This window comes from Dromiciops gliroides, chromosome 2, assembly GCF_019393635.1.
Source record: "Dromiciops gliroides isolate mDroGli1 chromosome 2, mDroGli1.pri, whole genome shotgun sequence".
NCBI classification, from domain to species: domain Eukaryota; kingdom Metazoa; phylum Chordata; class Mammalia; order Microbiotheria; family Microbiotheriidae; genus Dromiciops; species Dromiciops gliroides.
In genome coordinates this window covers 1,376,434-1,399,160 of record NC_057862.1, presented here as the reverse complement: position 1 = coordinate 1,399,160, position 22,727 = coordinate 1,376,434, and the positions used below count along the sequence as shown (strand labels likewise).

General features: G+C 52.2%; 1 protein-coding gene across 1 annotated transcript in view; it reads left to right on the top strand.

Moving 5' to 3' along the window:
• INPP5A (inositol polyphosphate-5-phosphatase A) overlaps window positions 1–22,727 on the top strand; it is a 216,540-nt gene that overhangs the window by 92,849 nt on the left and 100,964 nt on the right. The window contains exon 4 of the mRNA XM_043987081.1: window positions 2,176–2,263. Coding sequence (XP_043843016.1) covers window positions 2,176–2,263 — 88 coding nt within the window. The remainder of the gene's footprint in view (window positions 1–2,175; window positions 2,264–22,727) is intronic.

Here is a 22,727-nt window from a genome sequence, read left to right as displayed (position 1 = left end):
ATTGTGTTTGTGAAGTACTCGGCCCAGTTCCTGGCAGACAGTAGGTGTTCAATAAATGCTCATTTCCCCTGTACGCTCAGCTGCTTGGGGTGCTCACTGTTGGAGATGCCCGGGATGTTCCGTCTCTGTCCAGTCCTCTGGCGGTCACTGCCTTTTGGTTGGGCCAGATGGGGCCTGAGAATCGTCCCGTTAAACTGAACTGCCCCAGAGGGGGAAAGGGCTGGCTCTCTTCACAGCTCTTCTTGGCTGCTGTGAGAGGGCCCCCAGAGGCCTCCTTGCTCCCTGGCCCCCAGGTGGTGTGCTGCTGTCCTTGGGGGAAGTGGGCAGCGTAGCCTCAGGGCTTTGCAGGGGAGGTCGAATTGAGGACAGAGCCCCCTTTCCAAATTCCTGGGTCTCCAGGTATGGAGGAGAGCCCACCCCTTCTGCCCCTCCCGGTGCCTCTTGTGGGGCCCTCTGTGGAGGCTGGTGCTGCAGGGAGTGCATAGGGATGGCAGGAAGGCTGGCCTCAGCCTACCTCTGCCCGTGCCCGCAGGCCCCCGGGGCCCCCAGTCACAGCCCCCGTCACACCCTCAGACCTTGGGGCCCTTTTCCTAAGTGACCTTTCCTGGTACTTAGCAGGTTGACAGCTCCTCCCGGAGCCCCCACTGCGGATGGCCCCTGGGCTTGCTGTCTGCCCACTGTCACCAGGCTGCCCTCTGGGCCTTGTCCAGCTTCCCTTGGAATGTGGTCTCTAAGCTCCTTGAGGGCGGGGGCTGTCTTTTGTCTCTCTTGGTGTCCCTAGTGTTTGGTTCAGTGCCTGGTATGCAGTAGGTGCTTAGTAAATGTTGACTGACTGGTGGGCTGGCCCCAGGCACTGATAGCAAACTGATTTCCCGTCCTGGCCTCAGTCTCTACTGACTTGCTCTTCACAGGCTTGGATCTTCTGATGACCTGCTAGCCTGACATCACAGTCACCTTTTGGAGTCTTCACAGGCTTGCAAGTCTCTTAGGGGCAGGCCGTCCAGAGGCGTGAGCAGGGTCTGCCTCACAAATGCCCCACAAACCCAGAAACAAAAGTGGGGGCGCCATCTGGGACCCTTCACCTCCCGAGAACCACGGGTGGTCTCCCCCTCCCTTCTAGGAGCCCCTGCAAACCCAGCCAGCTCAGCCCAGGGCCTCAAAGTCCAGGCACGCCGTCCTGGTCTCTTGGGGGCAGCAGGCTGAGAAGCGGCATCAGGTGGCAGAGCATGAGGCCTTGGCTGTAAGGGACCGTAATGGGCGCCCGCAGGAATCCTCCCAGAGCCTCCCTGGACAGCGGTCGAGATCTTTAGGGAGGGCCCTGCAAGTCCCTCCAAGCCACTGAGCATTGCTATGCAAGAGAAGTGTGTGTGTGTGTGTGTGTGTGTGTGTGTGTGTGTGTGTGTGTGTGTGTGTGAGCGTGTGTGTGTGTGCGGGCCTGCACTCCTTTGCCTTAAGACCAGAGACTAAAAGTGGTCTTTCAGTAGCTGCTTTGCATTCACCTCTTCATATTGGGGGGAGGGGGCTCCTAATAGAGATTCTGAAACAGGTGCCCCCCCCTTTTTTGTTTTGTTTTTCTCTGTCAGAGCAGGTGATGTTTATAGTCGTGAGTCCTGAGGCACAGGGATCCTCGGGGCACAGGGTTAGTGCTGACGGGGCCTCAGAGACCACCTTATCCATCTCGGCCCTTCCATTAGTGAGCACTGGGAAGTGCCTGCTCTCTGCCGGCCACTGTGCTGACCCCTGGGGAAACAGACAGAAGGAGCCGAGATCACACATGCACACATGCATGCATGCACACGTACACACATGTGCGCATGCACACACAGCTAGGCAGCGACCTCGCCATGGCCGCATCTGCCCCACCAGACCCTGAGCCGGGCCTTCTCTCTTGGCGTCTTTCTAGCTGTGGGCAAACCCCCGAACCTTCACTTTCCTCTGCTTCAGGCCTCAGGCCACCTGACCTAAGCAGGTCAGACTGGACCATGCCCTGGCCCCTCAGCTCGTGGGGAGACCCCAGAGGAAGCATGGGTTTCCTGTCGTGCCCGGCCTCTCTGACCTCAGCAGCTCAGTCCCAGTGCCACAGCCCACTCTGACAGTCAGGAAGCAGCCACTGCCCTACTGGCCGCCTCTCAGCCTGGGCCTCCCTTGTGCTCATGCCTCCCTCTTGTCTTCCAGAGAACTCCTCTCCAGTGACGCCATGAAGGAGTATAACCGGGCCCGCGTGTACCTGGATGAGAACTACAAGTCTCAAGAGCACTTCACGGTGAGTCAGCCGTGACCGCCTTCCCCAGGGCGGCCACGGTGTCATCCTGGGATGTGACTTCGGCAGGTCCCTGATCTGGGCCTGGCTTCTGTGAGCCTCTGGAGGGGCCCAAGGACATGGTGGGTGAGGAAGGGCACGTGGAGAGGCGGGCCCGGCCCCTGGCTGGCCCCCGGTCCCCGGCCCCCAGCAGCTACTGCTCAGTGCTGGGCTAAGGTGGGGAGGGGCCACCTCTGGCCCCCCACCCCAGCACACCCTGATCTCACCAGATTGTATTCAATGTGGGGGGGGGCTGCTTTGGTTTCCCTACTGAGGGTAAGGTTGGGCCAGGTCGCGGTTGTACCCCACACATGCACATTGTGTCTCGAAGCCCGAGGGGGGCTTATTCCATAAAATGAAGTCATTTCTGCCTCCCCCTACCTGCTGTGCCTTTCCTGCTGGGTCGGCAGAGAGGGTTCTGGGCCTCCTGTCAGCCAGACTACCTCAGACATTTATAGCTGTGTGACCCTGTACAAGTTACGTAACCTCTTCTGCCTCAGTTTCCTCGGCTGTAAAACAAGGGATTTGGATCAGCAGTCTCTGGGGACTTCTCTCGGGCCAAGTTTAAGCTCCCTTGGTTCTGAGTCAGTCCTGGTGGCTGGGCTAGCAGAGGCAGCCCCCCATCACCGGGCCACGCCACACAGAGGCCAGCCCCAAGGGCAGGGTGCACCTTGGAGAAAGAGAGTCAATGTTGGAAAGGAATTCAGTTTGTTTTCCACATGCGCCATGGGCTTGGGATGGGCTGGCTGCCACGGCAGGAGCTTGGCCAGCCATGGAGCCGCAGGAAGAGGACCCTTGGCTCCCTCCTTGGCCCCTCCCTCACCATGGCCCAGGCCAGAGTGAGCCCCGTGGAGCCGGGTTTGGGGCCTTGCTGTGGCTGGCTCTGGGCCCAGGGGACCCTGGAGAGGCTGGGAGCTGTGTCCGGGGGTCTGCCCGGGTGGCAAGGCTTAGCCCTTATTGCCTGTGCCCTCCCTGGGGCTGGCCTGTGCTCTTCCCAGGACTGATAGCTTGTTCCCCTGTCTCCCCTCCTTCATGAAATGCGTGTCCTGCTGCGACAGCCTGAGGGGCTGGGAGCCGGAATTGAGGCTCCTGATGGGTGGACCCGGCCACGCTCCCTTTCAGCGGGATGCTCTGCCCCGTTTCCCCGCATTGGCACCGGCTCAGCTGTGTTGGGCACAGTCTGACGCCTTCCTCTCTTCCCGGTCACTCCCCCTGCGTGCCCCAGCCGGCCTGGGGCTGTTTGGCCAGTCCCAGGATGCACCGCTCCACCTCCCGCCTTCTCAGAGAGCTCTCCCTCCTCATCTCTGCCCACTAGGATCCTGGCCTCCTTCCAGACCCAGTTTTCGGCCCTGCCCCCTCAGTGGTCTCAGGCAGGAGATTAGAGGCTGGATTTTAGGCACCATCCAGGATGTAGGCCTGCATGGCTTCCTTTGGAGCATGGGTGAGGGCTCACCCCCCGAGAGCCTGCTCCTTGGCCTTTTGCCCTCCCTGTGCTCTTAGCTTCCTGGTGTCCTCCCCCTTCTTGCAGAGAACTGCCCTTTGCCCTCAGTTTCCCTCATAGGCCACCACTTGTGGCTCCTTGGGTTGGGTTCTGTTTCCTCATGAACCCTGTCCAGCCTCAAGCCAGTGGAAGGTGGGCTGACCGTTCCAGAAACCATTTGCCTGGTGGACCCTGTCCAGGGGGGAGTGAGATTGATTCAGCACAGAAACACCCCATGAACACAGGACGGCCATGGTCCTGGCCTGGGGAAGGGGGCTTATCTGACTTGTAAGATACCTCTTCTGGGAGCACCTTGCCCTGTCCTTGGACCGTGACAGTGAGCGAGTGCCGGAGAGAGGGGTGGACGCGCAGACGCGAGAGGCAGGGGTCAGTTGCCCATGGCTCGGTCCATGTGCCTCACCCATCCCTCCAGCAGCCGGCCTGGGCAGGAGTCGTTGCTGGAACAAAGGGCCGGCTTTGGGGGGAAATGACGTTCCGGGTGCTGAGAGAAAGGCAGAGTCGCTTCTTGATGGATTCGTGGCGTAAGAGCAATATTTTCAGTTGAGTCTGCCGTCCATTGAACAAGGAAATTGGATCGGCTTTATCGTGCCAGTGGATGCCAGTCTGGTTGTTCAAGGGCAGCTGCAGCTCGCGTGGACAAGCACGTTCTCCCGTCTTCAGGGGCTCTGCAGCTCTGAGAAGGAAGAAGGAGGAAGGAAGCAGCCGGAGGGAAGAGAGAGGACTGGGGCTCCCTGGCTTCTTGGGGCCCTTTCACCAGGAGATGGAGCCAGAGTCATGCAGAAGAAATCCCTCCTGGGTCCTGGCATGGCTGGGGGTCCAGGGGTTGGCATCCACTGGCCCCTGCGTGGAGACCTCAGGACCGAGGAGCCCAAGACCTCTGGAGAGGACAGTGGGAATTAAACCGGAAGTGACGGGGCCCTGGAACAGAGACGAGGCTCTGACCCAAAGAGAGAGGCGGGCTGGGAGAGCACAGGATGGTCAAGGAAGAGGCCATGGGCATCAGGAGCAGTACCAGTCCTGGTCTGGAGCTTCTGCGGCTCCCTACTCCCTCCAAAGTCAAGTATGTCCCCACAGCTGGGTGATGCCGGGCCCTGTCCAGCCGCAGCCTACCTCCCCTTCCCTCCCCCAGGCTGTCTGCAGCCTCCCATCTCCTGCTCCTGGGGCAGGAGCCTCTCCTTTTCCTCCCTGGGGGGATTCCTGGGGCTCCCCATTGTCCCCCTCTGCCCTAATCACATCCACTCCATCTTGTCATTTTCCCTTTCTGTCCTTTGTGCACAGTAGGTGCTTAATTCCTGTTGGCTGAGTGTCCTTATTGGCTGCCTTTCTCCATGTTCCTGAGGGGTTGCATTTGGGTTCTCCAGGTAACTTCTCTGGAGAACTTAACCCTTTCCTTTCTAAAACAGGAGCTATGGTGTGATGAGTGAGTTCCTCTGACCACCCCAGCCCAACTTTTCTCAACTCTTCCTCTGAGTCCAGAATTCAAATCTAGCCTCAGACACTTAATTGCTGTGTGACCCTGGACAAGTCATTTAACCTTTGTTTGCCTGTTTCCTCAACTGGAAAATGGGGATAATAATAGCACCTGCCTTAAAGGGTTGTTGGGGGTTCAAATATTGCTTAGAACAGTGCCTGGCATGTAGTAGGCTCCATAGAAATGTTTTTTCACTCCCCTTCCCTTCCCTACCGTCAGTTAGACGGTGCAAGGGAAAGAATTCTGAAGAGTTCTGACACCAGAAGTCCTGAATCCAATCCGACCTCAGACACTCACTAGCCATGTGACCTTGGGCAAGTCTCTTCGCTGCATAATTTAAAATTCTAAATGTGGATTCTAATCCCCCCCCCCCAGTTTTTGGGGGAAACTGACTAAAATCACTGATAAACGAGTTTAGAATCGTTTAAGGGTTTATAGAAAGATAGTAAAAGAAAGAGAAAGATTGAGAAGAGATGTCTTCTAACCAGGCAATCCTAGCCTTCCTAATCGCCCACTTCTCAAGTTCCCTGCCACCCTGCCGATGTCTCGCAGCCAAAGGAAGCACAGTCCCGCTAGCGTCCACTTCCCCCTTCCTGTCCCCTCCCAGAAATGGGAGGCTCCTCACGTTGCTTGGCTGGTAGCCTTGATAGACGGTACCCATGAGCAAACGTCACTTCCTGATGCCAAGGACCTTGACCGTATGGTTTGCCCTCAGAGGCCTTCTCCTCCTAGCAGAGCTTTTCTACAGTAAGTCTCCAGCAGGGGCGTCATTCCAATAGTCACATCGCCTTTGTCTGACTCTGTTTGCTCATCTGTAAAACGAGGGTCCTAAAGCCGGGCGCTTTGTAAACCTAAAGCCAGTAATCACTGCCATTATTATTCCTGGTCCTTCCTGCCAAAGAGGCAGAAGAATGGGGCCGGCCCTGCTGTGAGTCAGGGGTCAGGCCTGGGCTTCCCAGAAGCCTAAGGGAGGGCCCCAGGAGGGACCTGAACTGAGAATGAGGGTTCCCAGCCCAGCACGGTGCCACCGGGCACCCAGGGGTGCCATCACCAGGCCTGTGGCCATTCCCACTGTACCACTGAATAGTAACTATTATCATTGGGGTGGGGTGGAGAACCGGAGGTGGGGAGACCGACTAGGAGCCTCCTGTGGTCACCCGGGGGAGGCAGGGGAGGCATGGGCACAGGAGGCGTCCCCAAGATGGGCTTCAGTCTGTGACCTTGTCCTTTCTCTGCCGGCCCTGTGGTTGGACGCGAGCCTGCGGATGTCTCCTTGGCCTGAGTGTCACCTCTGGCTTCTGGGCCATCCTGCAGAGCCTGTGAGTCCTTCCCAAGTTGGGGAAGGACAGTGAGGGGAGAGCTCCAGAGGTCTCGCCCCCAAGCCCCAGTGCTTGGGTGGTTAGGAGGTGGGCATTTCTTCTAGTTCCCTACAGAATTGAAAACCAGGCCCCAGCACCCAGTGAAGCTGCTTCAGGCCAGCTGCTGGCTTTCTGGCTCTCAGCAGTGGGTGCTTCATACATCTCTTAGTCACGATTTGGATCCTGGCCCATGGACCTGCCCTCTGACAGGAGCCCTCCTGGCTCAGCAGGTTCTTAGGGGGCCCACGAGCAGCCCCCCAGCTGAGCCATGGGGCCGACCGGCCCTGGCTCAGCAGGCCTTGGTCCTCTGTTAAAGTGGGGTCCATGTACCTGATGGTCAGGGCCCCTTAAGGGCCCAGGGCACCCTTTCCTGTCTCCCCATGGCATGACCAAGCAGTCAAGCTGAAGCGGGCAGAAGAGAGAAATGCCCTTGGCACGGTAGCAGTCAGAGGCTGGGGCGCTCTCACTGGGAAAGTGATCCGTGTTCCATGTCTTGCATTGTGGAGCTTCCTCTTGGACAAGGGGCCCTGACCCAGAATGACCTGCGACGGTCGTCAATGAGTCCACATGGAAATAGGGACGGACAGAACAGTGGGATGGACAACATGGAAGGAGCCTGCTCTGCCCAGAGGCCCAACTGGCCATCACAACAATTTGGATGGGGGGCAGCTAGGAGGCGTAATGGATAAATCACTGGCTCTTGGATTCAGGAGGACCTGAGTTCAAATTCGGCCTGAGACACTTGACACTTTCTATCTGTGTGACCCTGAGCAAGTCACTTAACCCTCATTGCCCCACAAAAACAAACAAAAAACAAAAACAAAACAAAAAACCAACAATTTGGATGAAGCCAGTGGGTTCTTCGTGTCTGTGCTTCATGACCTAATAAAGCCTCGGGCCTTCTGAAGTGACTGCCACACCTGACCAGGCAGGAGAATGCTTGACTGCTCATTCCTTTGGATTCAGAGGGAAAGGCAAGAGGGTCCCTGAAAGGACCCCAGCTCTCGTGGGTCTCCCCCATTCATGGCTTCCCTCTCTCCTTGCATTCCTGTAGCTGTTTGATGTGGCCACCACCACCATCAGCCAACTTATCTCCAGAAAACATCACTGTCAGTCAGTGTGTCAGTCGGTGACAAGCACTGATTAAACATCGATTGCATGCCAAGTTCTGTGCCCAGGGCTGCGGATCCAGAGACACAAATGGAAGCCTCCCTGGGCTCAAGAAGCTTCTATTCCATCTAGGGAGCCAACAGAGACACGTGAAAGTGGGCTACCCAACAGTTACCAAAAATGCGCTTACTGAGGGGGAAGGGTGGGCACCGGCATCTTGGGCTAAGTCGGCCTATCAGCTGTCATATACGAAGTGCTTGGCATGCACCAGACTGTGCTGAGCACTCAAGGGGCTCAGGAAGGGGGTTTATTGGGTATTTGCTTGTACAACTATGAGAACTGCCTTTCCTTGTGGCCGACTTGTGGTTTCTTGGGTTTCCTGTCTCAGAAGCTCTTCTTCGACCCATTAGTTATGTGTAGAGTCTCAGGTGTCTTCTTCCCCTTTCTCATGTAGTCAGTTCATTGTATAGCCAGGAGATTCTCTCTAACCACCTTACTTCCCTGTCTCAAGTCTGAACTGGCACCTCCAGAGTGGAGCTCTTGGGGCTCTCTGGGACATGGTGTTCGAGATCCTGGATCACTGCTTAAGAGCCGCTGGCCTCTCCCGTCCTAGAGCAGGGCTTTGGGGAGCCTAGTGCTCTCTGCTTCCCTTTTCAACCGAACCCTCTCACTGCCATGAGGAAAGTCTGGAAAGAGGGCAGACCTGGCCCCAGCTCCTCAGAACGAAGATGGGATAAGGAAGCTTGCCTTACGACTAGGAGCGACTTCCCACGTGTTTTCCAAGGTCCGCTGTCCTGCCTTCGAGAAGCAAGTGTGGGTGACGGTGGGACTCTCTGTGTCCCAGCATCTATCCGGGTAAAAGGGAACTGTGGACAGAATCCCCAGAATTCACTTGCCATCACCTGCCTCCCAACATCACGTTAACCTTTCTTCATGCTCAGGTGGAGAGTGATCCATACCCAACATGCACTGGGCCCTCACTGGGACGTGTCTGCTAAACACTCTTCACACTGTAAGAAGATGCCCAGCTTGCTGAGTGTGTCTCACATGGCCTTTCTCAAGGTGCCTTTCAGATTTCTGCTCATGACTTGGGCCCATTCTCAGTGCCATTGAGTCTTTTATTTTGGTCACACAGCTAATAAGTGTTAAGTGTCTGAGGCCGGATTTGAACTCAGGTCCTCCTGACTCCAGGGCCGGTGCTCTATCCACTGCGCCACCTAGTTGCCCCGGCATCATCATTTTTAAAGTTAGCTTTGTAGGGTTAGAGCCAGAAAGGACTTTTGGGATCATCTCGTCTAGGGGTGTTCAACCTGAGCTTGTTTTATTTAATATTTTGACGGCTGTATTTCAATAGAATCGGCTTCCTTTGGAATCCCATGTTTTTGGTTTGATGTGTTTAAAAGTGTGATTCAGAGGAGGGGCTGCCCAGGGGGTTCAGGCCACAAACCTTGTCCAACCTTCTCTTGTAGTTGTAGAAATGGCTGCTCAGAGAGAGGCCACCCAGCCTCCAGGAGCCCAGGTGGAATGTGTGTCAGGTGCTGTGACTCCCAGCTCCCCTTTCTGTTTAGCTCCCCCTGCAGCTTCTACCAGACTTTGTTTGCCATCATCCATCTCTCCTTAGATGCTTGCCATTCACTCCTGTGCTTTAAGGAGAGGCTTAGAAAGAAAAATCCCATCTGTCGGCATCAGCTTCTTAAGTCATCATTATTTTCTGTCATATAATTGCGCAAAGTAGTTTTCAATCATTTTCCTTTGTCCTTCTTCATTTATCATAAATGATCCTTTTTCATTTATATTAGCAATTTGCTTTTCCCCTCTTTTGAGGAGAGTAGAGAACACAAGACCCAATTAGCTAACAGTCTGTCTATTAGTTTACCCCCCCCCCCCCCGCAAAAAACCCTAGGGTTATTTATCATTTCAGTAGGGCTTTTGTTTGTTTGTTTTGAATTTTGTTGATCTTTTTCTTTGATTTTCAGGATGTCTATTTTTAAAATATTTTGCTTTTCTAATCTCTTTAGTTACATATCCAGTTCATTAGCCTGCTCTTTCACCCTTTTGTTAGTGAACATGTTTAGAGATAAACTTTCCCCCTAAGGACTGATTTGGTTTAATTACAAAAGGTTTAATATTTTGTGTATTATTGCCATTTTCTTTCATGAAATTGTCAGTTGTTTCTATGATTTGTCTTTTGACATACCAGTTATTTATTTTTTTTTTTAGTGAGGCAACTGGGGTTAAGTGACTTGCCCAGGGTCACACAGCTAGTAAGTGTTAAGTGTCTGAGGCTGGATTTGAACTCAGGTCCTCCTGACTCCAGGGCTGGTGCTCTATCCACTGCGCCATCTAGCTGCCCCTTCAATTAAGTTTGAATCCTTTTTGGGACCCTTTATCAATATAATTTTGTTGCATTGTAGTCAATTGTGTTTTATATTTATGCTTTTCTGTATTTTGATGAGGTCTTGTGCTCTGCCGCAGGCGAGTTTTTGTAAAGGTGCTGTGCCCAGCTGATTTGCCAAATGCCTCCTATGTCTAACTATTCTAAAACTGTCCCCTGGTACTTCTTTCTCATTTCACTTTCTGTTGGATTTGTCTAGGTCTGAAAGGGGGATGTTTTCATTCTGCAGCTGTTATAGTATTGCCATTTAATGCAGTCAGCTAACTGCACTTGGTGCATTTGTATTAAGTATTGTCAGGGAAAGGGCTAAGGGAACACAGTCCTTACCATGGGCCAGGCCTGTGCTAAGTGGTCTTTGGGATGTTGTTTTGTTGTCTGTGGTGTCTTTAAATCGTTCCCTGCTTATCTCCTTATACCGAGTCATTCTTCCCTGTTGTCTTATTTGAGGCTCGTCGTTGGGCATCCCCAGAAGTCATGTTTTCTTTTGTGCCCATCCCCACTTGTTATATCCTTGGGAATCTCACTGGCAGACGTGCCAGGGACCACTCAGCCTGATGTGGAAAAGCCAGAGAGAGACCTCGTGCTCTGTACCCTCCCGGTCTGAGTCCGATGCCACGTTCCGTGAGCCCCCAGGCTGACCTCGATGCCTCGTGCTCTGTACCCTCCCCGTCTGACCCCGACGCCACGTTCTGTGAGCCCGCAGTCTGGCCTCAATGCCTTGTGCTCTGCATCCCCATCCCTGTCTGAGCCTGATGCCACGTTCTGTGAGCCCCCAGGCTGACCTCAATGCCTCGTGCTCTGTACCCTCCCTGTCTGAGCCCGATGCCACATTCTGTACTTGGCTTCAGGGGTTGCTGGCTTTCCAGCTGCTGTCCTTGTTCCGGAATCTCGCAGGTGCTGTGGCCGCCTCCTTGAACCCTTCTCTCATTTCCGTGGTTGTCACCGCTTGCTCCCTCTTCCAACTTCTTTGGATTTATTTCCCCTTTTCATCTCTCCTCACAGCTCATAGATGCTCTGAGAGGACGAGGACAACCTTCTTTCTGTCACCCTATTCCCCAGCAGGGCAAAGTGCGGGGGGGGGGGGGGCATTGAATAAATATTTATGGAAATTGAATTGCCTTGGAATGGACCTTGTAGATTATACTGTCCCAGTGGCTTCTGTGACGGGAGTCAGCTGAGGCTCAGCAGGGGGCACTGATTAAGCACCTAGTCATCAGTCAGTCAGCATTTATGAAATACCCAGTGTGTACCAGGCACAGTGCTAAGAATGGGGATGCAGAAAGAGGCAAGAGCGCCTGCCCTCACGGACCTTACAGTTGAACAAAGGAGACAGCAGGCAGACAAGCACAGACCAAGCCAGCCAAGACAGGATGAATAGGAGAGAAAGAACAGATGGAAGGCGCTACCGTCCAGAAGGTGGGGTTTTAGTCAGGACTTGCAGGAAGCCAGGGAGAGCAGAGACGGAGTGTGCCAGACCCTGGGGTGGCCAGAGAGAATGCTGGGAGCGCTTCGAGGGGCAGTCAGAGCCGCTGTCCCTGCAGCAAACACAAGGGAGTAGCAGCCTGCAAAGGGAAGCCAGCAGAGCATTTTGTATTGGTTCCGACAGACATGACGTGGCAGACCTGGGCTCTAGGACAAGCCCTTTGGTGGCTGAACAGAGGACAGACAGGAGTGGGGAGGCCCTGGAGCAGGCAGACCCCCAGCAGCTCCTGCAGTAGCGGAGGTGGGAGGAGACGAAGGCCTACATCTAGGTGGGGGTGGCATTAAGTGTATCCAAGAGACATCACAAAGGGGAGCTTGGTAGGCCTTGGCCTACGTTGGGTCTGGGGGTGAGAGATGGGGCGCAGGGGTGCCCATGATGCTAATGGGGAAGTTGGGATGAAGCGCGGGCTCCCTTTGGACATGTGGCATCGGCGAGAGGCAGGTCTTCTCATCTCCCCAAGTTCTTGCTGCCTCAGGGGGGCATGTCAGTCATTAACTCAAGTGCTCCCTGTGGCTTGATTTCTCTCCAGTTTAACAGTGACCAGAAACTGAAACGCACACGAATCAATAGGCCACATCAACCCCTTTTAAGAATGCTTTATGATGGCTGTAAAATCGGATCGAGCCCCTACACTGTGGGTATCCCGTCCTCCAAGCTTCTTTCACTGTCTCTTACCAGAGAGAGCAAACCGAGATGCTGGCTGTGTCCGCTGAGGCCATTCACCGTCTTCTTCCTCTCTGAATGGCTGCTTCTGTCTGCACCACCTGGTACATGGTGAGCTGCCAGCTCATTTCCTTGAGTGAGGTTACCTTTGTTCATTTGGGGGTGCTTCCAGCCTGTGGTCCCTATCACTGCCAGGGAGTCAGGCAGGCTCAGGAGGTCCCACTGAAGACGCACTCTCCTCCAACCTTGGAGTCCAGAGACGCTACAGCCAACATACCTGGGGATAACGTGCCCATGCCCTGGCCCTGCCGCCACCCAAGGGAAGCCCAAGGCCCTCCTACTGTCTCCTCTCCTACTGTTCCTTCCCCATGAGTTCACTCTAACACTCTGCTCCTAGAAGCTTGTGGGACGCGAATCCAGCTGGGGAGAAAGGCCCAGGTGAGAGCCACAGCTGCTGCCTTCTGGCACCCTTGGTGTGCCAACAGGAAGGTACTTTTAGGGAGGCACTTGTCCTTTCAGCCCTTTGCCTCATGCATTTGAGGTGTGGCCCACTGAACCTTGTCACATCACCCACCTCAGTCTGACCCACCATTGATGTGTGGTCCCCCCCATTTCTCCCCACACACACGGGAAAGAGCACTGATTAATTCTGGACCTGGGGGCTCCTGGCTCCTGGCTCTGAGGCCGGATTTGAACTCAGGTTCTCCTGAATCCAGGGCCGGTGCTCTATCCACTGTGCCACCTAGCTACTCCCTCACATTCACACTTTAAAAAAAATTGATCAGAGGGGCAGCTAGGTAGTACAGTGGATAGAGCACCAGCCCTGGATTCAGGAGAACCCGAGTTCAAATCTGGCCTCAGACACTTGACACTTAAAAACTGTGTGACCCTGGGCAAGTCACTTAACCCCAACTGCCTCACCAAAAAAAAAATAAAAAATGATCAGAAAGCAAGAAACCTTTGCCCGGTCCAGTGTCTCCCTCCCTCGCCATGCGGAATGCCTGCCTGCTTTATCGTTTGTGTGTATTGCCTAATGGTGGGAGAGCCCTGAAGGAAGCCCCTTTTCTCCTCTTCTGTGCCCAGGATGCTTTCTCGGGTGTGAGTGAGGCCTCGCTCAAAGGTTTTTTTGGTTCCCACAGCCATCGGGGGTCACAGGAGGCTGTGGGCTTCCTCCTTTGGGGAGCATCCCGAGACTTGCTTCTCCCCAGGCTTTGTCCATCCGTACGGCCCTTTGGGCCTCAGAATGATGGTGGGTCTTTTGTCCTCGGTCTGTGCCCATCTCAGCCCGATCTCAGCAGCAGAAATCAAATGTTCCCCCTCAGACCAGGAGGGAGATGGCACCCACGCCCATCGGGCCCCTCCATGGGCAGCTCCGTCGGCAGGTGAGGGTGGCCTTGTGGGCCGGCGGCCTCCCAGCCCGGCTGCGGCTACTTGGTGCTGAGGCCTTCCGGCAGTCTATTGATCAGTATCTCCTGTATCTCAGAAATAATGTGTCTCATTTAACTGGCCACACAGAGGAGTATGGAAAAAGCATTACTTAGGTCTTGAAAGGCCTAGGACGTCAATAGAAGACATAACATTAACGACTTTGCCGTACGCCGCCTTGGAAAATGGCTAAATGAGGAAGAAATTACAGATTTATTTTCGTATCATTTCCACAGTTGTCTTGTTTTACTGCGGCAGTAAAGCAGAGGCTGTGAGACAGCCGTCAGGGTCTTTCCCCGAGCCTCGCAGCAGGAGGGGCAGGAGTGGACGGGCCGGCATCTGAGCCGGGCCTGGGAGGAAGCCGCTCCTGAGCCTCGTCCAGCTCCAGTCACTGCTGAGCTCGAAGTCTGAGTGGAAATGCCCGCCCGCTTTGCTCTGAGTGCGCCTCTGGTGGGAGGGGGGCACAGCAGAAGCCTCATGGGCCCCAGTGGGGCAGGACCGGGCCAGCCCCCACCAGCCCCCTCCTCCCTCCCTCTCGTCTGTCCTTCCTCCCCCTGCCCACCTGGTAGCCCTTGGGTACTAGGGCCCAGAAGCCCCTGCTGGTCCTCCTAGGTGCTTGGTGGTCACCCCTGCCCTTCTGGAGATGTCTCTGCCTTTCTCTGTGGCTCGTTCTTCAGAAGACAGAGAGGTGACAGCCTCCAGCTTGGGAGGTGCCCATTTCTTGGTTTCATGCTGGTGGCAGCACGTGCCCAACCACTCGTGGCTGCCAGTGACCCACATGGTGGGGATGATGTCATCTGTTCACTCCCCCCCAACCGCCTTAGGGAAGTGGCTTCCTCTCTTGATGCATCTCCCATTCCCCTGCAGCAGTCCTGTGAGCCACAGAATAGTGGTCGAAGACCCATTCTGTAGATGAGGTCATCGAGGTGGCTCACTTCCATGTGGATGACTCGTGTCAAAGTCATGATTTGGACTCTGGTTTTCTCACTCCGGTTCCAGCACTCTCTGAATAAATGTGAAACAGTTTGGACGTCCCCCTGAGCTGCCCACCTGGGCACACGCTTCTGATGATCGACACCTACCATGCTGAACTTTGAATGGACCGAGGGAGACCTGAACGATTCCAGGTTTAGGTTCACTCTAGAGAGTTGTGCCAACAAGCTTGTATCAGGGGACCACTGTGGGCCAGGCACACCACTGAGCTCTGGTGAGGCAAAACCCTGGCACAGACACAGCCCAGGATGGGGTAAAGAGGCCCAGTGTGGGCCGGGCCCCAGCCCGTGTTCAGATGATGGACTCATATGGGGGAAGTCTGAGACAAGAGGAGGACAAGCATGGGGGGCGTAGTGTTGATGGAGGGACCCTCAGAAATGATTTTGTCATCAGAGGGTCCTGAAGACTTCCTGAATGGAAAGAAGCGTGAGGTGAGGACTGCCGGTGACATCACACGCTTGCCACACGCACACACACACACACACACACACACACACACACACACGCACTGTTATTAAAAATATTGGGGGGCTGACTGCCTTTAGCTAAATTATTGGGGGCTACACTGGCTTTTTCTAAAATATGGCTACTTCTAAATTAATGGCTACCGCACCCATTTGGGGCATCAAGCGTTTCTTACTAAATCCTATTAAATGTTAGTAGAGTTGACCACGTGACATTTAACTGAAGCCCCAAACCCCCCAGTACCATATTGTTTCTACATTACCGGTTCTGTACTAAGAGGAGAGTGCTCCCCAACCCACAGCCTTCCGTGCCTAGAGTGTGACCCACAGTGGTGTTCCCCTTTCCTCTTCTTAGGATCAATGCTAACTGGCTAGCATCATTCATTCACTTCCACTGGTTGACATGGCCTGAGGGTGGTCCATATTAAAATGAGCTATACCTAGCATGCTTCACGCCTCTAGTGTGAGGCAGAACCCCTGAGGGGCATTGCTCAGATAGGTGTGACTTTATCTCTATTGTACCTTTGGGCTGGCTCTGAAAGAGATCAGCTAAAGTTCCTGAACTAAACTTTTCAGGGAAAGGGGAGAGAAAGCTAAGACTGGGGCCCTGTGTACCCCCAAGAAATCCATCATCAGTAATTATTTTCTCACAACACAAAGTCACAGTCACACTGACATACACTGTGACTTATGTACACACACACACTGACACACACTCTGACTTGTGTGCACACATGCACACACACATATACTCTGACTTATGGGCACATACACACACACATTCACACACACAAAGTCACAGTCACACTGACACACATTCTGACTTATGCGCACATACACACAGACTCACAGTCACACTCACACGCGGAACAACTACCTACTCCCCTTAGTGATGGCTTCATTCTGGAAGGAAGAGACGTACTAATTGAGATGGAGCGTGGTAGATTTGGCTGCTCTTGTGGAAATGACAGGGGCTCTGTGGGGGAGCCAGCCACTCCCTCCTTGAGTTTGTGAGAGAGGAGGGGGAGCAGGCACAGTTTGACACACGTCCCAGACTTGAGGAGAACATCCTGAAAAGGCTTCCAACAGAGGCTTCCTCTGATCTCTTGGCTTCAGCAGAGGAGCCGCACCTGCATCTCAGAAATGAAATTCAGAAAAGAGGCACTGGGATGGCCAGGGAATTCTGGGTCCAGCCCAGATTTTACAAGATGGCAGTGAAGGGCACTTAGGAGGCTGCAGATGACAGTGAGGCCGGTGCCCTCCTCCAGGTGACCGACCATTGCCGCTACCTTTCCCTCCCCCACACCGTCAGGGATACCCAAGCTCAGAACGAGTCAAGGACAACCCAAGCAACAGTGATAAACGTCTTAGTGAAGACAGGGCTCTTTGGACTGGGAAAGGCAGAGCCCATATGGCTATCTCTGTAGAGGCAGAGATGAGAAAGGGAGGAAGAGACATGGAGTTGGTGAGAGATGAGTTGATTCCCAAGCTCAGTAGTGAGATAGTAGGAGAGCCTTGAGCTGTCCTGACTGGACACATGGCCTTTGGTCCCATGAGTGTGTTCCTCAGCAATAGGAGTCATGTGACTGCTGAACCCCCACTCACACTATTTGAACAATCATGGACAGCAGGGGACACACCACTGGATTGGAGGAGACGTCATCCTGATTGTCAGAAAAGGAGGAGAGGGGCAGCTAGGTGGCGCAGTGGATAAAACATTGGCCCTGGATTCAGGAGGACCTGAGTTCAAATCCAGCCTTAGACACTTGACACTTACTAGCTGTGTGACCCTGGGCAAGTCACTTAACCCTCATTGTCCCGCAAAAAAAAAAAAAAAAAAAGGAGTTACCAGGTTTTGTGGTGAAGGATTTTTGTGTTTTGTTTTTGTTTTAATGGTGGAATGATAGCATTATATTCATTGAAAGAAATTTTAACAAGTTTCCCATTTTTTTCCCATGATTTTTAAGAGGAATTCATTCAGTCAGTAAACGCTTAAGAAGCATCTACTATGTGCCAAGCACTGTGTAAAAGACAGTCCCTGCCTTCAGGGAGTTTTCACTCTAATGGGAGAGACAGACAAACAATCTGTACAAACAAACTATGCAGGATAAATGGGAGATAATTGGAAGAGAGAAGGTGCGAGGGTCAAAAGGGCTTGGGGAAGGGTTCATGCAGAAGAGGAAGTTTTAGTAAGGGCTGGGGGGAAGCTGAGATGAGAGAGGAGAGCAATACGGGCAGGGGGATGGATGCTCAGAGAAAGTGCTCAGCTCCAGAAAGATGCCTTCCCAGGACAGCTCCATTGGGAGGGCCAGTGAAGATGCTCTCCTTGGTGGGCATCTCAGCAGCTGGGCTCCTCTTCCTCTCGCTCACCTTCACCACTACAAGCCTGTATTGAGCCATGATTGGGCAGAAAGGGTTGCTAAGCTGAGTGGTGTGGCGGCCCCTTTCCTGCTGGGTGATGCTCCCCAGAGTCCCTCCCTCCCTGACTGTTGGGACTTGAATTCTCCTTTTCCAAGAGCAGTAGGCCTTGCTCCTCCCACCTCCAGGGACAAAGCCCTTTGCAGGAAAAACTGGAAGGCGTGAGGAGGAGTGAGTGCGCCCAGATCGGACGCTCAGGGTGCGCTTATTCCCCCCATCTTGGCCAAGCTGACGTCTTCATAACTCAGTCCTGGCGGCCTCCACCACCCCAGCCAAGATGGACGGAGCCACCAGGCCTCGGCAGCGATGCGCTCTTCTCAGGGACCCCTCTCTGCTTTTTGCTGGCTGCTTCTTTCTCTCCCCCTCCCAGGCCTCTGCTCTGAGGAAGGTATGGGGATGTGGGGAGTTATGGAAAATTAATAGAATTTCCTGGTGTTCTTTGATTCAAGGCACGGGAAGGAAAAATAGATGCATTTGTGATAAGAGAACCAATCGGCCTTTGGAAGCAGCTCCCCTCCCTTGGCCAGCTCTGTTCTTTCTTCCCCCGCCCCATTCTCCCTGTACTTGTGGGTAAGAGACAGGCCTGATAAAGTGAGAGAAGCAAGATTAGTTTTCTAAGGGCACGGGGCCCTTCCTGACCAGCTAAATCATGGGCTGTCTGACTCCCTGGCTGGGTAATGACCTGCCCCCCCAGCCGGGCCTGCGCCCCCCATGGGACGCCCTGATGTGCGGCCAGGCAGCTGCAGGGGCTGCGGCGAAGGTGAAACTGTCATATCGATCTTTTTAGCACTAAAATATGGACCACTTTAGTCCGCTCCCCGATGCTGTGATGTGAAAAATAATAACTCGGATCCAAATTAAAAATATTGATCTCTGGAAGGTGTTGAAAGTAAATAAACACCTTCCGAAGTTTTCGGGTCAGCCGAGAAATGGTATTCAGCGATAAATGTGTCGGCGTGTCAGAATCCCGAGTTCTTGATCTGTTTTTCCTTTGAATTGATTTTTCATTATTTACTTCCTAAAAGTGTTGGAATTTGGTCCTCCACTGTTAAATCCCAGTGTTTGGGCAAATTATTTCTGGGGGCTCATGAGGTGCTCCTAATCCACTCGCTCATTGATCGATCGATTTTTGACTCAATAAGCTTGCATTTGCCACGCTTTATTTCGGGCTTCCATCATCATTTTTTGCGCATTTAGGCCCGACTTTTTTATTTCTCTCTAACAGATGAGCTGACACAGGTCCATCAAACATGTGGGGAAACAATTGCACCAGGTTAATTTGGTTGCTGCCCCATGCATTTTAAATAGACGCCAGGTATTCTCCCCTCCCTACTGATCAATTGCCACTAAACTGCTAAGGCATGAGAATGAATGGAGCCCGGCCCAGCAGCATCTAAACAAAGCATTTCTCCCCCACCCCTCAGACAACAGACACATCTCAGTGGGGTCTTCCACAGGGATGCAGGGGAGCAGAAGCCCTGTGGCCCATAGGAGGCTGTTGGGGAACATGACTGGTAGTGGGGACTGGCTTCACCTGAGTGACTTGTGGGCTGTGTTATCTGGACTTTCTGGCTGCTTCCCAGGGAAAGAAGGGAAAGACCCAGCCCCCTCCCCCCACTTAATTATAGCTGCTGTTTAACATTGAGAAAACACTTCAGCTCCACACAGCCAAACTAGGGTTCAAGAAGCACCTCTTGTACGCCAAGCCCTGGGGTGGATTCTAGGCTTACAAAATCAAAGATAAAGACTACTCTCTGTCCTCAGAGTGCCTGAATATCCCACCTGCTGTAGACCCAAAGCAGTCCTGGGAGTCAGAGACTTAGAAGTGGCATTATTCTCATCTCACAGTCGAGGAAACTGGGGCTCAGCCTATTTACCAAGAAAGTCACAGGACTACCAAGCGATCCAGTGCAACCTTGCATTCCCTCTGTCTCCTAAGTACCTATATCTTGGAGAGAGGAATCCAGCATTCTGCCTCGCACCCTGTTGAATGTGTAAATAAGGCATTGGACCAAAACCACACAGAATGTGGGTGCTGGAACAAACCTTTGACGTTATCTTGCCTGACCCCCCAGCCGTTTAACACATGAAGAAACTGGGAGGCTCAGAGGGTGAGTACCCCTAATCCCCCAGGATTCAAACCAATATCCTTTGATTCCAACGCCCGAGCTCTTGGTGATGGTTAGTGGTAGATTTCTCTCTGCACATACTTACATGATGAAATTTAATTTTTCACCAAAGCCGATTAAAATTTCTCCCTCTTACCAAGCGTGAGTAAAATCTCCTAGTCTCTGGTGAACAGCCCAGTCCAGCCAACCTCCCACTTGGGCAGAGGAGCGCATTAAAATGGGTGTGGTAGCAATAAGCCCTTTGATTTGTAAACTGACTGACCTACAGGTAGCCTTAGAAAGTAGACTTCTGGTGGCCGACTGCCCAGGGCATGAGTAGCTGTCCGAGGGGCAGGTTCTGATCTCTCTCCAATCTCTCTCTGTCATCTTCCTTCTCCTTTTCTGAGAGCTAGGGAGCTGTTGCCTGAGTAAAAAGGGACTTGGCAGCCCTTGTCAACACTACATGGATACCTAGCACTCACTAGTGAAAGATGGGAAGCATGTGTACAGCTTTTGCTCACATCTGAGGAAGCAGGGGTGTCAGGAGCATGCCCGCCCGCCTCAGCAAGGGCAGAGGGAAATGGCAGCCTCCTCTCCTGAGCTGTCTTAGACTTCAGGTTAGCCATGTTGGCATTTCAGTGGGTGTTTAATAGTTTTCTGCCTTTCCCCTCCTCCTGCCCCACTTTGGATTCCTTAACCCTCGGATGGCATTTTAATCTCTCACAGCACCATTTACGACCACAAAATGTCAGGGGGACATAGGAACCTAAAGAAGGTGAATTGCAGTCTTTAATAGAACAAAGCCATGAATGAAGGCTGTGATATTCATTTAAGCCCAAAGCAAGCTCCCTGTAGAGCTAAGGTTTGCTGCCCAAGTCCAGGACATTCCGGTTGCAGGAGGTCAGTCCTTATGCTTCTGTAGAGAAAGAAGTGCATACAGCCTACTCTTGATTAGCCAGCAGTTTGTTCACTGAATCTCCACTTGGTTATTCTCCATCTTACTTGTAAGTTCTTAGTAAAACTATTGAACAGAATCGAGAAGGTTGAAGTCAGTTTGTGAATACTGTTTACATTTTCCGGAATCTCAGCATGGCTTACAATGCAGCCTGCCCACTCCAAGATGTCTCCCAACCTGATAGAGGACTCAGCACCAAGTTCAGTGGGTTAAAGGCAGGGATTGGCCCTTAAGTTCCTGCTGTAGTCCACCCAAGTGGTAGTGCTGATTTCATGAACCCCAATGGAAGGTTCCACCAAGGCTACTGAATGGGGATGCTGGACATTCCCTGGTAGTAGCTAGGCGGTACAGTGGATAAACTGTTGGACCCAGCATCAGGAGGTCCTGAGTTCAAATTTAGCATCAGAAACTTATTAGTTATGTGACCCTAGGCAAGTCACTTTGCTTCCATTTGTCTCATCTTTCTCATCTGTCAAATAGGAATAATACTATAGCACCTACCTCCACGGATGTTCTGTGGATGAAATGAGATGATATCTGTAGGATGCTTTACAAACTTCAAAGTTCTATATCAAGGCTTCACGTTGTGTTCCTTATTATATTCCTGTCCCATAGCAGGAAACCAGAGAGCTTTGGGATTGTTTGAAGAATTGCAAAATTAGTAACCCCCAAAAGAAGTAATATGAAGCCTAAAGGTTAGAGTCGTATTCTTTGAAAAGAGTATTTACTTTGGAATTTTAAAATGTTTTTGTACACTGTGTCATGTTCCTCAAATGGACATGAAAACATGAACTCAAAAGGTTAATGTCTATGTCCCCCCTCCCCCACAATTTCAAGCCTTTTTTATTTTTTTGGTCATAGCTTTCCCAGTCTACACGTGGGGGTGGGGGTGGAGGGCAGATGAGATGATTCCCTCAGACCCTTCCAGCCCCACATATTCTGTGCCAGTCTTGTGAGGCACAGCCAGCATTGTTCTTTTTTTTTTAAATCAATAACATTGAAATATAGATATAATTTTTTTTCTCATCCAAATTCACAGATGCCCTGGAGTCTGTCCATTGGACACAGGGTTAAGAACCTCTGTGCTGGGGTACAGATCTGGATCCTAGCCATTCCCCTACCTCAAACTTACTATGTGACCTTAGGCATGTCATTTGACCCCTTTGTGCCATAGAAGGCTCTCCTAAAAATTAATCACAAAATCAAATGTTACTAGGCTGAAGGCAGGGGGTGGGGAGAGAAATATATGCAATATGATTTGGAAATGACTGGAAAGTTTCTTGGCAAAGATACTGGAGTCGATGGCCATGTCCTTTCCCAGCTCATTTTACAGATAAGGAAACCGAGGCAAACAGGGTGAAGCGACTCGCCCAGATGACATATAGGCTGCAAGCCTGGGTGACTAGGAAAATGGTGGTACCCTTGACAGTAATAGGGAAGTTTAGAAAAGGCTCCAGAGGAAAGATGATGAGTTCAGTTTGGAACTTGTTCATTTTATGTGGAGACCTGATTTCAGAGAAGTAAAGCAAAAGTACACAGAGTCGGATACAGCATTGTTCTTAAAGTAAGTCCGTGCACACTGGCCCCAAGTGGGAGAATCAAAAGGAAGTACAAACAAACAAACAGCCCAAACTGCTTTTTCCTCAAAGATGAAAAGATTATGAAATCATAAACTTTGAAGGTTACTCCAAAGTATTTTATTTATTTTTAGCCTTCATTAAAAAAAAATTGAGTTCCACATTCTCTCCCTCTCTCCAACCCCTCTTCCACCCATTGAGAAGGCAAGCAATATGATATCAATTACACATGCAGAATCATGCAAAACATGCTTCCGTATTAGCCATTTTGCAAAAAAAAAAAAAAAAAAAGAAAAAGAAAAAAGAAAGAAAGTTTTAAAAAAAAAAGTGTGCTTCAGCCCTGGATTCAGGAGTACCTGAGTTCAAATCTGGCCTCAGACACTTGGCACTTACTAGCTGTGTGACCCTGGGCAAGTCACTTAACCCCCATTACCCTAAAAAAAAAGAAAGAAAGAAAGAGAAAAGAAAAGAAAAGAAAAAAAGTGTGCTTCAGTCTATACTTGGAGT